This window comes from Lutjanus erythropterus, chromosome 2, assembly GCF_056507025.1.
Source record: "Lutjanus erythropterus isolate fLutEry1 chromosome 2, fLutEry1.hap2, whole genome shotgun sequence".
Taxonomy (NCBI): Eukaryota; Metazoa; Chordata; class Actinopteri; order Lutjaniformes; family Lutjanidae; genus Lutjanus; species Lutjanus erythropterus.
The window spans coordinates 41,194,793-41,208,863 of NC_139318.1; the positions used below are offsets into that span (position 1 = coordinate 41,194,793).

Below are 14,071 nucleotides of genomic sequence, written 5' to 3' on the forward strand. Positions count from 1 at the left end.
ATATATGTATATAATATATGTAAGAAAAATACTCTTATTATTAAATATTCTTGTTATTCAACCACACCACCCAGCCCAAACTTAAAGAATAAGGCTGGCGTTATTCTGTATTTTTGTATTGTCAACAAATCCCATGAAAAGATTCAAACCAGCAGTGAGTTCAACATCTCTCAACATCTTTGGACTTTCAAGACTTCAAGTTCATTTGTTCCTGGAGAGGATAAATCTTAAAAATGGCTCACAATCATACAGCTGACACAACAATCCCATCATAAGGTCCATTATGTAGCTGTCGATCATAGAGCACAATCCGTTATTCCTGTTTTTCTGAGCACTTTAAGGACTTTTCATCCATGTTGGCTTTAAAGTGGGGATTTCAAGTTCATTCTTGACATTGGAAACAGCAGCAGGAAACTACAGGGTTGTTACGATACCAATACCAGAGTCAGGAACGCCTCTGATGCTGCCCAGAATGATGGATGGTATTGATAAGTATGTGGGTCTATGCACTGATCTGATATCATGTGATTTGTTAGCCCCGATACGGGACCTTGCAACATCCTAGCAGCGTCAACAACAAGCCCATTTTTTAAACCTGAGCCTCCCGTCTCAGGAAAAGTAGCTACTAGGGATCCAAATAAGGAATAAATAATCAACAGCTGTCCTTTCAATAAAGGCTAAAAAGGCCCCCAAAATAATCTTAAATAAATAGATATTTTTCAGTGCACTGGTATTGGCCAATTCACAAAATTCACGTATCAGAATCGGTATTGGGAAGGAAAAAACAGCATCGGAACATCTCTCATTAGTAGCTGTTCTGGAGCTTTTGATTTTTAAAATGCAACAGGGATGAAAAATTTTCAAAGCTTTAAAAAAGTGGAAGTCTGAACGTCTACAATTCAGTGACAACTGAGCAAGTCCATCTTCTGAGGAGGATTAAAAACTCCAGAACAGCTATTAAATGGACGAGTGATGTAGGATAATATTGGCTGTCATCATGTATTGACCCAAACTGAACTTTTCTGCTGATATGATGATGCTTTAATCATGCGCACCAGACACAAGTATGTGTACAGCGTGTCTGGAGTAGACAACAAAGTCACTATTTGCAATGACTGCTCAACGTCAGCAATGAAAGACGAGCCACATCACATTTCTTCAGCACTACAAATCTAACCGCCCATCTTAAGAGCTGTCATCCAGATCATCACGGCAAACTTGTGAGGAACAAACAGAAAATAACTGTCTACAGTAGTTTTCTTATTTTATTGTTTTACGCAGTGGATGTTCACAGTTTGAAAAGCTTTGTATTTTATGTCTGCATCTGTCAGTGGGCGGCCACCATAAGAGTAGACATAATAATATGTTAAATCCAGTACAAGAGAGATGTGATATTCTCTGCAATTAGGTGGAAAAAACTATGTGCATGTATTTGTAACGGACAAAACGAGTTGGAAAATGTTGGCATATCAGATATCGACCAAAATCCAAAATTGTGCATCCCTTAAATGGATGTTCAGGGAAGACTGTTTGTCAACTGCTGTTTCCAAGGTTGAGAATAAACATTATGGGGGTTAAGGCGTCGACCATGAACCACACCGTCCCTGAACAGAGTCCAGCCAGAAGTTTCCTCTCATCTCTCTACTTACTGTTAGCTACAAAATAAAGGCATAAAATTTCCCCTGAAAATAATCTGATATATGGAAAAAAAGAAGGAGTTTAAATCTCATGAATATATCATTTCAGGGTCAGTAATTTCCTAGAAGAGCTGAACAATGTAGTTATCAGTAAATGTCGCTCAAACGGGAGGAAAATTGTGCAATTATTGGGGATTCTTTTCAGCAGTGGATTAATCCACATTTGATGCTCTACTGAATATTTGGGGCAGAAGGACTGAGTCAAAATCATCGTAATGAAGGAACATGTCACCCAGTGCAGCGGAGCGTTTTTGGAGCTCTATGGCACAGAGGAAGAAGATTTATCACTGACGATACACACCTTGTTAGTGGATCGATTCTTTGTTGGTTTGGGCCTTTTCTTGGGATTTGTTGACAATAAGAAAAATATCACCAGACCAGATTTGGGAAAGTGACACTTATGCTTTTGATATCACACAAAAACTCAGAGGATGATTTTACAGGACACCGACTACCAACGGTTTTGAATTTAAGCCCCAAAATGGTCATACAGCGTTTTTAGAAATGATCTATATTCTCTCTTTAAAGCCTACTTCTATATGATGCAAATCTCTCTTGCACTTCTTGCTGTTCTCCCTGCGGGCGACGCTGCCCTCTCTGCACTGCTGAAGAAAAAAAAGTTGCCGTCTATCATCACCATCTATTGCTTTGACAGATGCTTGGATGTGTTTCTGAGCGCGTTGTCAAGGTAACGCGTAAAGAGTCTGTTCACCTGTCCGAGTTTGGTTTCTGTAGAGAAAGAGGAGTGACGGGGAGTGGAGGAGGAGGAGGAGGTGGCGGTGGGGGGTGGGGTCAGGGAGTGCAAGGGAGGCGCAAAGTGAGTGTTGGCCAACTTCAGTGGGCGGCCCCTGGGATCCAGCTGATTGGTCGTTCAGAGAGGACGCTCTGTCCCGCCGCGCTGTCAAACAGCTCCACAGACTGTTCCCAGGATGTGTGTGTGAATGTGCGTGTGTGCGTGCTGTTGTTTGTCTATCTTGGTGAGGACCCAGTTGAGTTTTGGATGTTGGGAGTGAGGACATTTTTGGTCCTCGCATCCTTCAAACTTTGACTTGGTGTTATGGTTAAAGACAGATCCACTCATGAGTGTGTTTTGGTTATTGTTACTTTACTTGGACGTTTGAGCTTCACTGTGCAGAATGAAGTATGAGCAGAGTTTGACACGAGACAGCTGAAGTTTGTTTTTCTGTCCTCACTAAAGTCTTTACTTACACAGCTTCCTAACTGGAAGTGATGAGAATGAACGGACATCAGATTGTTTCAGTTTTTCACATCGAGGATGTCCTAACCTGCTCTGTTCATCAGTGAAGACGATAAGTGACAAGCAGGTTATTTGAAAAAAATGCTCACCCTGGTTCTATATGTGTAAAGTTTTCCACACTTGCTTTGGTCAAAAAAAAAAGAAGACAAAGAGTTGTTAAGTTGACGAGAGAATAATTTAACACTATGAGGTTGAGAAGCGGAACATCTTCTCTATGTCTCTATGATTCATAGCATACTTTTTATAGAAACATCCTCAAAAAGGATGAAGTTTGGAAAAAAAAGAGGGAGCTGTTGGCAGTTTCAAGTAAGTAAACCGTCACCCAATTGTCCATTTTGTCTGTCCTGCAAGCTTGGTAACCAGCAGAACCTCAGTCCTCAACTTTACATCACATCTTAAGTTAGCTAATGTTAGCAAAACAATAGCTAACTCATCTACATCAATCATTAGCTAGCTCATAGCTGTAATGTTAGCAAAACGCTGGCTAATTTCCATCAATTGTAAACTAGTCAGTTAGCTAGTGTTTTGCTAACATTAGCTAACCAGCAACATCAACATCTTATAAGCATCTTCAGAATTTGGTTTTCTTATCAACACAGTTGAGCCAAGCACATAAAACAAGAAAAAGAAAGTTGCTTGGTTCTTCAGGTACCAAGTTTGCTCAATTGTTATTGTTATTATACAGAACAAAAAGAGGTGGAACTAAAGGAGTGCCCACACCAACACCTAAAACTGCAACTAATAAATATAAATTTATGTTTTAAAAATCATTCTGAATCAAGTGGATGACACAACCATACCACACCACAACCATAAAGCCATGGTTCAGACTCCATCATCCACTTCCTGGGTCAATACAGGATGGGTCAACATTAGCTGTGAATAAATAACTTGACTTACTCATTTGCAGACAGAGTGAAATTACAAGCAGTGACACTGCAGCATCTTTTGTAGTATATCTGGAAACAGTGTTAAATTCAGATTTAACCTGAGTCCAGAGGAAGTTTCCTTTAACTGCAGATGACTGTGAAAACAGACTTCTAGTGTCAAACTCTGCACAGACGACATTCGGCACAGCTCAAACATCCAGCTGAAGCAGCAAGAAGGAAAACACATATTCGAGTGGAGAGGGAACATTAGAATTCACTGAATTCACTTTAGATGAGATGGTTAAGGTAAGGGGCTGCATTATGTGAATGAGGGTCCTCACAAGTATAGAAGTGTGCGTGTGTGTGTGTATGTGTGTGTGTGTGTGTGTCATGCAGAGCCTCAGACAGACAGAGGTTCTCCATATCAGCTTGAAGTTGCAGCCATTTCTGTCCCACCTCCTGGTCGTTGCTATAGTAACTACTCGACTGTAGAATGCCCATGTTGCCATGGTGACGTCTTGAAGAACCCTGTTCCATATTTACAGCCAAACCGTCTCAGTTCTTGAGAACACCACGGCACGACTTGCACTGACTGTACAACCTGAACAACCTCACAAAAAGCTGTGTGTGTGTGTGTGTGTGTGTGTGTGTGTGTGTGTGTGTGTGTGTGTGTGCGTGTGCGTGCACGTGTATGTGTATGTGTGTGTGTGTGTGTGTGTGTGTGAGCTACGGCAGGTTGTCGTCCCGCAGGCTCTCCAGGATCTGGACCAGGCTCTCCAGTCCAAACACGTAGCCCCGGTCCGGCCCGTCGTGCACCGCCGTGTCACCACGGAAACCCTTGAAGGTGGAGTGGGCGAAGTCGATCATACGTACGTCCACCAGGGGGGGCTGCTTGGGCTGAGGGGCCGGGGGAGGGGGGAAGGAAACTAAGCTGGGAGCAGGGGAGGAGGAGTCTGGATGGGGGTGAGGCGAGGGGCCAGGGGGGAGGAAGGAGTGGCAGTCTGACTTGGTGGGCGGGGCCTGTGGGGGAGGATGAGGGGAGGGGGCGGGCGGAGCCATCAGTCCAGGTCCCTGAGAGGACAGTGACCCCGGGTCTGGGTTCTGGCTCGTGTCCGTTTCACAGGGAGCGGCGGGGGGCGGAGGTGCGTGGGGGCCGGGGCCACAGTGGGGCTCTGGAGGGGCTGCGGGAGTCTTCTGTTGGAAGGCTGCGTGCTGCCCGGAGGAGGGGACTGAAGGGCCCTCAGGTTCCTACAGACACAAACAAACACTGATCAGTGTGACCCTGACGACATAAAGGAAACTTAACACACTTACATCAGAGCTAATCAATACTCCGGTCTTTAATAATTTAGCCCCAGGGCCTGTTTAACACCTGGTATTAGCCAGTTAAAAAGAATAAGGAGGAGATTTCCATTTAGATAGTTTTTGACGTTATATTTTGTGATTATTAAAGTGGAAACATGACCACTTTTGTCCACAAGGGCCTCCAGAATTAAAACAATACCAAAATTCATTATAAAATTCACAACTTCTTTCAGATGTCTTCAAGTGGCCCAAAAAAATCTGCTACTGCAAGTTTAAGTTCAAAGATGCTTCAATACAAGAGGGTTTATTTCATCACAAAAACTTGTATTGTGAGAAAATTAAAGATAACGTGTTCCAGCAAACACAACCATAAGTGTCTGTGAGTGGGTGGAGTGAGTGTTTGTATGATGGGGGGCATCCACCGTCTCACAGTGTGCTGCAGTCAGAATAACTCAGGTAAAAATCAGGGGTGGTGATTATATTTTGATTTAAAGCAAATTAATTAATCCCCAGGCCTGGCTGGTAATCAAGGATTTGGCTGCAGGTGCTTTTGTGGAAATATAAACAAACCAACTCTCACTTTTATAGTGAAAATTCTGAGCAATGAAAACAAAACTTGACTGATTTTTTGTTGTCTGACAGGTGCTCACCGAAGAATAAATTAGACCTCATCCATTAACTGATAAGCACATCAACACAGAGCACATTTATTAAGACACAAAAACCCAAATCGTAAACATTCAGAGTGTTTCCGGTCTCACCTGTCCCTCATAGATGATGAGCAGCGAAGACGAGTAGAAGCGGTAGGACGCCTGCCTCTCCAGCACCGCCTTCAGGCTGCGAAGCTTATTCAGGATTGGTTCAAAGAGGTCCTGCCTCAGACCCTTTCCGTTGTGCATGTACTGGTAGAGGGCCTGACGGAAGCCTTCGATCGACAGGCCGCGGCCGTAGTACTTGTTCCTGCAGAGGTAGTGACCGGTGTTCATCTGGTACACCTGCAGAGACACGCGGGAAAACGCTCAAACACCTCACTGACAGCAGCAGTACGAATGTTCACATTCAAGATGAGCATTTTTACATACATTCCCTTGTTCAATGCATTTTATTATATAATACATGAGGTTATGTTGCACATACAGTCAGATTTACAAAATAAAATGAGACTACAGAAGAATCAAACAGCTGTTGTACAATGTGAAAAACCCAAACCCACAATTTACTTCTTTTCTTCTTTTGTTTGAGTCTTCATATCACTACTGACTATGTATCACTGAGGATGTATGTGTGTGTACATACACTGAATTACTCTGGCCTAATTATTATTATCATGATTATTAGCAGTAGGACCTTGACAGTTTAAATGGTAGATGTATTTATAATATTTCATAGTACTACTGGTCTTTGTAGTTGTAACAGTAGAAGTAGTAGCAGAAGAATTACTTGCAGAAGTTGCTGTACTAGAGATTTGATTGGCAGCAGCAGAAACATAAGTACAGTTGTAGTATAATGTTAGTAGGAGGCTGAAGTATCATTTCTACGGCTGAATGATTTTGTTAAAGGTTTAATTTTTGTATCGATCTGTACCAAATGATGTAGAACGGCAATGATTTGTTGAATTATTGATTAGTTGTTAACTATAAAATTATTTATTTAGATGATCAATTAATCAGTTTGGATCTTTTTTTTTTTTAAAGAAAACAATTAAACTGTCCAAATTCTCTGATTTCAGATCCTCAAATGTGAATATTTTCTGTTTTTTTGTTACTCCTCTCTGACAGTAAACTGAATATCTTTGAGTTGTGAACAAAACAAGACATTTTGGGAAATACTGATCAACGTTTTCCGACATTTTATTGACCACAAAACTAATTGACAGATTAACTGATAATGAAAATAATCATTAGTTGCAGCCTTGCAAAGATGTTTTCTGTAGAATCTGATGTGTAGGCTTGGGTTTTAACAAATATTGCACCTCATGTGATTTAAGGATCGCAGTCGATCACAGTGCGATTTTGATAAAAGCTGGATTAATTGTTCAGCCCTAGTCCTAACATTATCTCTTCCTCCACCTCCCCTGAGACAAAACCAGAAAACAATTAGCAAAGTAAAATCTATTTAAATGGAATAAAGGCTCTATTTCTATGGTTATTTTTTTTAAATGTACATAAGGAATCTAATATTATTATATAACCCTACTCCAGGCAGAGTGAATTGTGATCTATTAAAGGATATCCTAAAGACAGAGGAGCCTGTATCATTTCTCCAACATCCTCAGGCGTTTATCTTCTGTTCAGGGCTGTCACTGTGATGTATTTGCAGCAGCAGAGTTATTTGTACCTGCATGCCACACACTCTGACTCCAAGCGTCGCTGAAGTGCTCTGTTCACATTTCTTCATCTGCCTGGCCGCCTTCTCCTCGGAGGCGTCGTCTCCGTGCTGCCTGGTGCCCATCTTCAGGTCCAGGATGCAGGGGTAAGAGAAGTGGTGGACCACGTTCTCCAACAATAGGAACTCTGGTTGAAACGCTGCAGTTAAGGAGCAAATTTCCTGTTCTCTACCAAATGTGGAGATTTTTTTTTATAGCAGGTGGAGAGATGCACACAACAGCTTCTAATGTGCTCCACTTCAATCACACTGAATCATTTGCATTTTGCATTTCTTAAACAAACTAACTTGTTAAACACAATATTGTAAAGACTAATAAAACTTAGTCCAAGACTAATTATAAGTTAATTCTTTGCATTTTTCGACTTTACTGTTAGGGGGACGTTCTTGTTTGAAAAGATGCTGAAAAACCTCATTCACAGAAATCTCTGAACAAGAAACTCCAGTCAGCCTCGGGGAGGATCACTGACTGCTGATAATGTCAATAATCTGAATGTATCTGCATAGAAAACGTCTCTGACAGCAGCCCTGTTGGATCTGCTTCGACTGAAGACAGATGGACCTTGTTGAGAACACTAGTGTGTGTGTGTGTGTGTATGTGTGTGTGTGTGTGTGTGTGTGTGTGTGTGTGTGTGTGTGTGTGTGTGTTCCTGGCAGCTGCAGAGTCTGCTCTCTTTGAAGCTGAAGATCAAAACACAACCTTTGACCTGATAGCCTCGGACACCTCCCACCCTCCCTTTTATTCCTCACAGTCTCACTAATATTTACATTCAGTGCCTCTCACTGAACTACTCCACTACTCAAAGTTGTGGGCAGGAGCTGACTACTTGTGGATAATATTATTTTAGCCAGCATCACTTGATATACAAAAGTTATTCCGTAAAACATAAGTGCGTGTTTACATATTTACATAATTTCTACAGCTCCATTCATTCATGTGAGATCCATCACTATTGTTACAGAGCTTTAAACGGTATCTAATGGAAGTTTTCAGAGCAAAAAGAGAAGCTAGTAAAGTGGACTTTTAGATGCGATTGGCTGAGGAAGGATACTGAAGAGTTTGCGGTCCTTGGATTCGGACCTCATGCGGCTGAGCTGCTGTTTGTGGCAGCGGAGGCTCCAGGGGTTGTAACTGATCTTCTCTGAACTCAAACCACTGTTCCAGTCCAACATCTGGAAGGGAACGTCTGAGTGGATCTTTGGGTCGAGCCTGGGACTCTTCAGCTCTGCAAGACTGTGGGGAGGAGGAGAGAGAAGAAATTCAATTTCCGTCATTCAACAGATGATGAAGCACCTACTGCAATGCCACAGAAACTGCCAGATCTAACTTGATGTCTATAAAAAAATAGTCAAAAAACTGTCTAAAAGGCCCATCATAGTTTCCAAGAGCCCAGTGTGATATCTTAAGATGTTTTCTCATTGATAAATTATCACCATGAAAACAGGTGTTGACCCATTTTTGGTCAATCAACCAATAAATAAATTAATAGATTAATGGTTTCACTGGTATATGTTTTTGAGATATCTTCCATCTCTATCATCTTACTTTTCTGAGGTGTCAGAGTCGTGCGCCTCCCTCCTGTCGGTCCGCTCCTCCTTGTGTTCAGAGGTGGAGGAGGAGCGATGGAGGCTACGCCGGGAGTGTTTCCTCCTCGGCTGCTCCCTCTCTGGGGGGTCGCGCTCCTCGTGCTCTGCCGTCCCTCCCTCCATGTTGCTCTCCACGTAGGGGTAGGCCACCAGGTTGATGTAGCCATCGGAGTCGCCTTCGAAACAAACCAGCACCACACCTGACAGGACGGAGTAAAACAGACACAGGATGTTTAGTAATAACAGATATATTTATTACAATACCATGACAGAAACACAGAGAAATATAACCATTCTTCTAAAATATGTTATATAATGTTCACCACTTCTGAAACTTAGAAACAGCAGGATTTAGAAAAGTGTCCAAAGGAGGAAATAACAGACAACAACATCATTTTAAAGGTTTTATGGGTCTAACCGAGACCTGAATCAAGTCAGTTCATGTCCACATTATATCCACTATCTACCTGTTAACAATCACAATTCACTCGAAGATCCTCTGGCTGGTGTAAAAAGCTCTTAATGGCTGCACAGTAAGATATAATCCTATCCATAAAACACGTACCTACATGTACGTGAACCCAAGATCTGTTTTGCCTTTTCACTGCAGACAGTACACTTGAAAGTAGGCGGGGGTTGTTACCAGGGCTTTCACACCAACCCTTTTCACATTTCCAGCATTTGGGAAACAAAAGACAAAACTTGTCTTGGTCTTGAAAAGTTACAACATTTATCAACTGGCACACTGTAACCTGTAATGTGCATTTACTCCCAAACTGACAACTTACTGTTAACCTTTTCTTTTGCTCTGCTCACATTCTCTTTCACTTTTCCACTGCTCTCTTTCTCACTGAATTACACACTCCCTACGCACACATTTCATGGTCTTTTTTCTTGAGGTTGGTTATTACAACAAAGAGACAGGCTTTGTTTAATAAAAGGCTGCAAGCAGCAAGACAAAAGAAAAGGAAATCCTACATCGGAGCGCAGATGACAGGGTGATTCTGGTTGCTCTGATTCTCTCTGACCAATCAGTGGTCTGCAGCGTTTTCCTCAACAGAGGGGTAACAGAAAAATGGAGCAGAGTGGTGTGGTTCCAATTGGTACCACCCAAGCAACAAAAGGTGAAGCACCTACTGCAATGCCACCACAACTGCAAATATCAGCTGGTTGTATCTGATAAAGTCCCACCAACATTAAAGTTCAAGCTGAAGCAGTTGTTGATCACTTGTGGCATCCACGTCTGTCCAGACTCATATCATGTGAAGACTGTGGCGTTGAATATGGAATTTACCACTATATTAACCTGCAACTTTAAAGGACTTTAATAAAACGTAATAAACGTATTTTTTTGGCAAACTGTTCTCACTATACATGCACGATTCCAGTGACTAATTTCCAGTGAGAAACATGCTGTCTTCACTTTGAGAATCACAGAGGTCCTTCAGTGTACAGTCATGAGTTTGAACGAAAGAAAACTGATCTGCCCAATAGTATTTGACAAACTGCAGGTCCGATGATCATGCACACTCTCACAGAAGCGATCCTATGACCCCCTGGTGGAGATAAGAAACTGAACTGCACTGCTTGGTGAAAACCGGGCTTTTGTGGCCAAAAGTGACAATTACAGAATAATGTTAAAAACTAGTGCAACAGGAACACAAGTACAGCACAGAAGAGTCATACAGTCAGCCAACTGACTCAGAACCGTCAATTACACAGCAGTGTCTTATCTAAAGTTGGCTGACATTAGCAAAGATTAGTCACAATAAGCTACTGGTCATACAAGACCAAGTAAGGCTGTAGCAACAAAACCCCTGAGTGTGTTGAATTGAACAGCAGTGTGTTTAATTACTTGTGAATTAGACTTTGAATATGTAACAGAAAGAAAAGTTAGTTTAGTCAATTTAAAGCTGTAGTAATCAGTATTTTGGATAAATAATGGATCAGGTGATGCTGTGTCACCCACAGGACTGTTCAAATTAAACAATTCGGTCACTTGTTGCATTGAAAGATCATGGTTCACCATTCACCAACATCGATAAAATTTTGCATCTGTGCTTTTGTATCACAATGGCTTCACAGAGGTAGGTGACAAATTAAAGAAACATGGCTCTGGTATGACAAAGCTGCCATTCACAGGGTTCCTGGATATGAAAATGATGTGAATCATATGCTGTGGCCTTCATAGTCATCAGACATCAACTCAGCTGAGCACTTATGAAATATGGGCTGAAGTTTAAAGAAACAATATGTAACAACGGCACGTCCAAAACTTAGTACAGCCGACTAAATACTGAGTAGTAGCCATAAACGGTATACTCAACAGGCCAAAATCCTTCTTAATTTACAGTATGATCTAAGGCTGAAGCAAGTTGTTTCACCCCGCCTCCTCCCCAGACTCGAGGAAGTTCAGGCAGGCTGCAGGAACACTGCAAGAGTGCAAAACATGCATGACATTGTAACTTGACAATAACAAGGGATGAATCCTCCACTGTAAGTTGATCAGCTGTTTATAACTGTCAATTGTCTGTCAATATAAAGCAAAGGCTGTTCTTCTGAAGACAAAAGCCCATTGCTCTGAAAATACACACTCTGGATATTGAGTTTAGTGACTGCCTGCCAGACTTCATCAGCATATTGTTCAAGTTAACCTTTATAGGCATCTACTGCTTCTAAAAGATTATTGATGACGTCTTATAATTCATAAACAGACACGCACTCATTTGGTGAACATGCGGCATTAATATAAATTTATAAATATATTACAGATTTCTACTCTCTCCGCCGCCATCATCATCATCATAACACCAAACGAAGTAATCTTGTGGAAACCTCAAGAACTGAAGCTCTTCTTGACGTCCTAACACAAACAATGTTGGGTTATTCGGTCATTTGTCATCCATGTGTACATCAAGATATAGGAAATGTTCTGAAAATTCAATTGAGGAACTGTTTATAGATTAAATACCCAGATAGTTGTGTCTGACAATTCAAACATTAAGCTGTTATTTTTAGCTTTAAAAACAAAGTAGAGCATCCCCTCTCTTCCCTGCTAAGTGAGACACCGAACATCCTTCCTGTTTGTCCAAATTGAATTTTGCCCTCCGCTTGCTCACTGGTGGGAAATCAACTCCAAAGATCAAGTCCAAACTGGAAAACAGGACTTCCTCGCCACCTCCACACCCACAACAAAAGGAGAATTTAATCTAATATTGTCAAACAGTTTCTGGATGAAACAACCTTGACAGATTCAGAAAGTCGTCCCTGGGCAGCTGCCTGTCTTGTCAGTCTGTCTGTCAGTCTGCGGTTATTTAATCAGCAGGACAATAGTGGGTAGTGGGCAGAGATCCAGGGCTAAATATAGACTCCTTATGGGCCACTGTTGTCATGGCACTGGAACCCACAACACCAGCACCGTGGACCGGTGGGAATACAGACGTTCGAGTAACGCAGGTCAGAGGACCGGGAATAATCCACCAGGTGTCATGTGAAGTAGCTCACTGTGCTACAGACACCGAGTAGCATGATGAAATTGGGATGTAGTTTAAGTAATATGTTATATTTTAATATACATAAATGTTTGTTCTTTAAAGTCCATACTGTAGGAATGTGGCCCACACCCACTGTTGATATAAAAGGCTCCTTCTTAGGTAATGGAAACACAATGTCTCTTATTTTCAGGTCATTATACTCTATTGAAAACATTTCTATGAATATTATTTTCCATTTCTGACAATAGATCCTCCTAAATGTTACACACTTAACCTTTAGTTAATTGGTAGAAAATCAGCAAAAGAAAATGCAGGTTAATGTTGGTTTCCATTCATTAATGTTATGTTAATATTAGGAGTTAATTAATTCAGACAAAAAAGCCTGTGCTGCCAATTTTCCATTTAAAAGAGCATCGGTCAAGTGTTTACATTTAATTGATCTGTAAATCCATGTATATATTTATGCAACATGTATGCATGTTAGTGTGTGTATTTTCCCTGTTTAAAGGGAGGTTAAAACTGCTGTACTTGTATCCTATTCTGTGTACTTTGTCAGTTCATTAAGTCCATTAAAAAGTGTGAGTGACAGTGATCCAACATTAATAAGCCATGAATCATTACTGTACAAGACGCCTCCTTTTCGTGCTTTCTCTACCTGTCTGTCATTATTCATATTGTGCACCGATTTTCTAAGAAATGCTTATAATCTGTGACATCTTCGTGAGCTTGGGGCACTCCATTTTTTTAAATGCACAAATCAAAAAATGCACATAAAATAGGTGGATGAAAACACACTCAATCAAGCACAGTCCACGCACGCCCGCACAGTCCTTACATGCTGTCCAATCAAGCACATCAAGTGAAAGCACCTGTGGGTGCACTGTGGTTGAACAGGGGATTTAACACTTACTGTTTTTTCAACAGATTCAGTTTCTGTCATCTGGCGCCTCCTCAAACTTCCACTAACTAAAACCCAGAGATTCAAACACTCCTTTATATCCTCTGGCAGTAGGAGGGAAGGGTAGTTATTTCCTTAATGTTTTATCTTTTTGTTAAGTCTTTTTAAGTGACTGAATATTTTTACAGCATTTGTTTTTTTTGGGTCTTAGTGTTGGATTTATGTGCGCTGTGTTTCATGTGTGTATGCATTCCACTGCTGCATAACCAATTGCCCCACTTGGGACAAATATAGCTACTGACTGATTGATTGATTTTTCTTCCAAGATTTTTCCAGTGCTTTCTCACCACGTTTTTGCAACTGTGAGTAATACAGGCTATGCACTCAATGCCACGGTAGGTGAAGTCACTGCGGTTACGCCCACTGAGTGGCAAAAAGACGACTGAGTGGCGGTGTTAGCTTTCAGCTTGAATGCCAATTAGACACATCTAAGATGGGAAAGAGCTGTTGTGTGATTGACTGAACAAATAGATTCAGAGCGATCTTTTTACAGGCAGCCAAAAGCTACAGGAAAGAGA

The 14,071-nt window shown here is 41.3% G+C and overlaps 1 protein-coding gene across 1 annotated transcript in view; it reads right to left on the bottom strand.

Annotated features, from left to right (window-relative positions):
• Positions 1-3,850: 3,850 nt before the first annotated feature.
• ip6k1 (inositol hexakisphosphate kinase 1) overlaps positions 3,851-14,071 on the bottom strand; it is a 35,313-nt gene continuing 25,092 nt past the window's right edge. The window contains exons 5-9 of the mRNA XM_084740110.1: positions 9,061-9,301; positions 8,567-8,748; positions 7,467-7,642; positions 5,891-6,124; positions 3,851-5,072 (exon numbers count right to left, since the gene is read on the bottom strand). Of these exons, the coding sequence (XP_084596236.1) occupies positions 4,551-5,072; positions 5,891-6,124; positions 7,467-7,642; positions 8,567-8,748; positions 9,061-9,301 (1,355 nt within the window). The 3' untranslated portion in view covers positions 3,851-4,550. The remainder of the gene's footprint in view (positions 5,073-5,890; positions 6,125-7,466; positions 7,643-8,566; positions 8,749-9,060; positions 9,302-14,071) is intronic.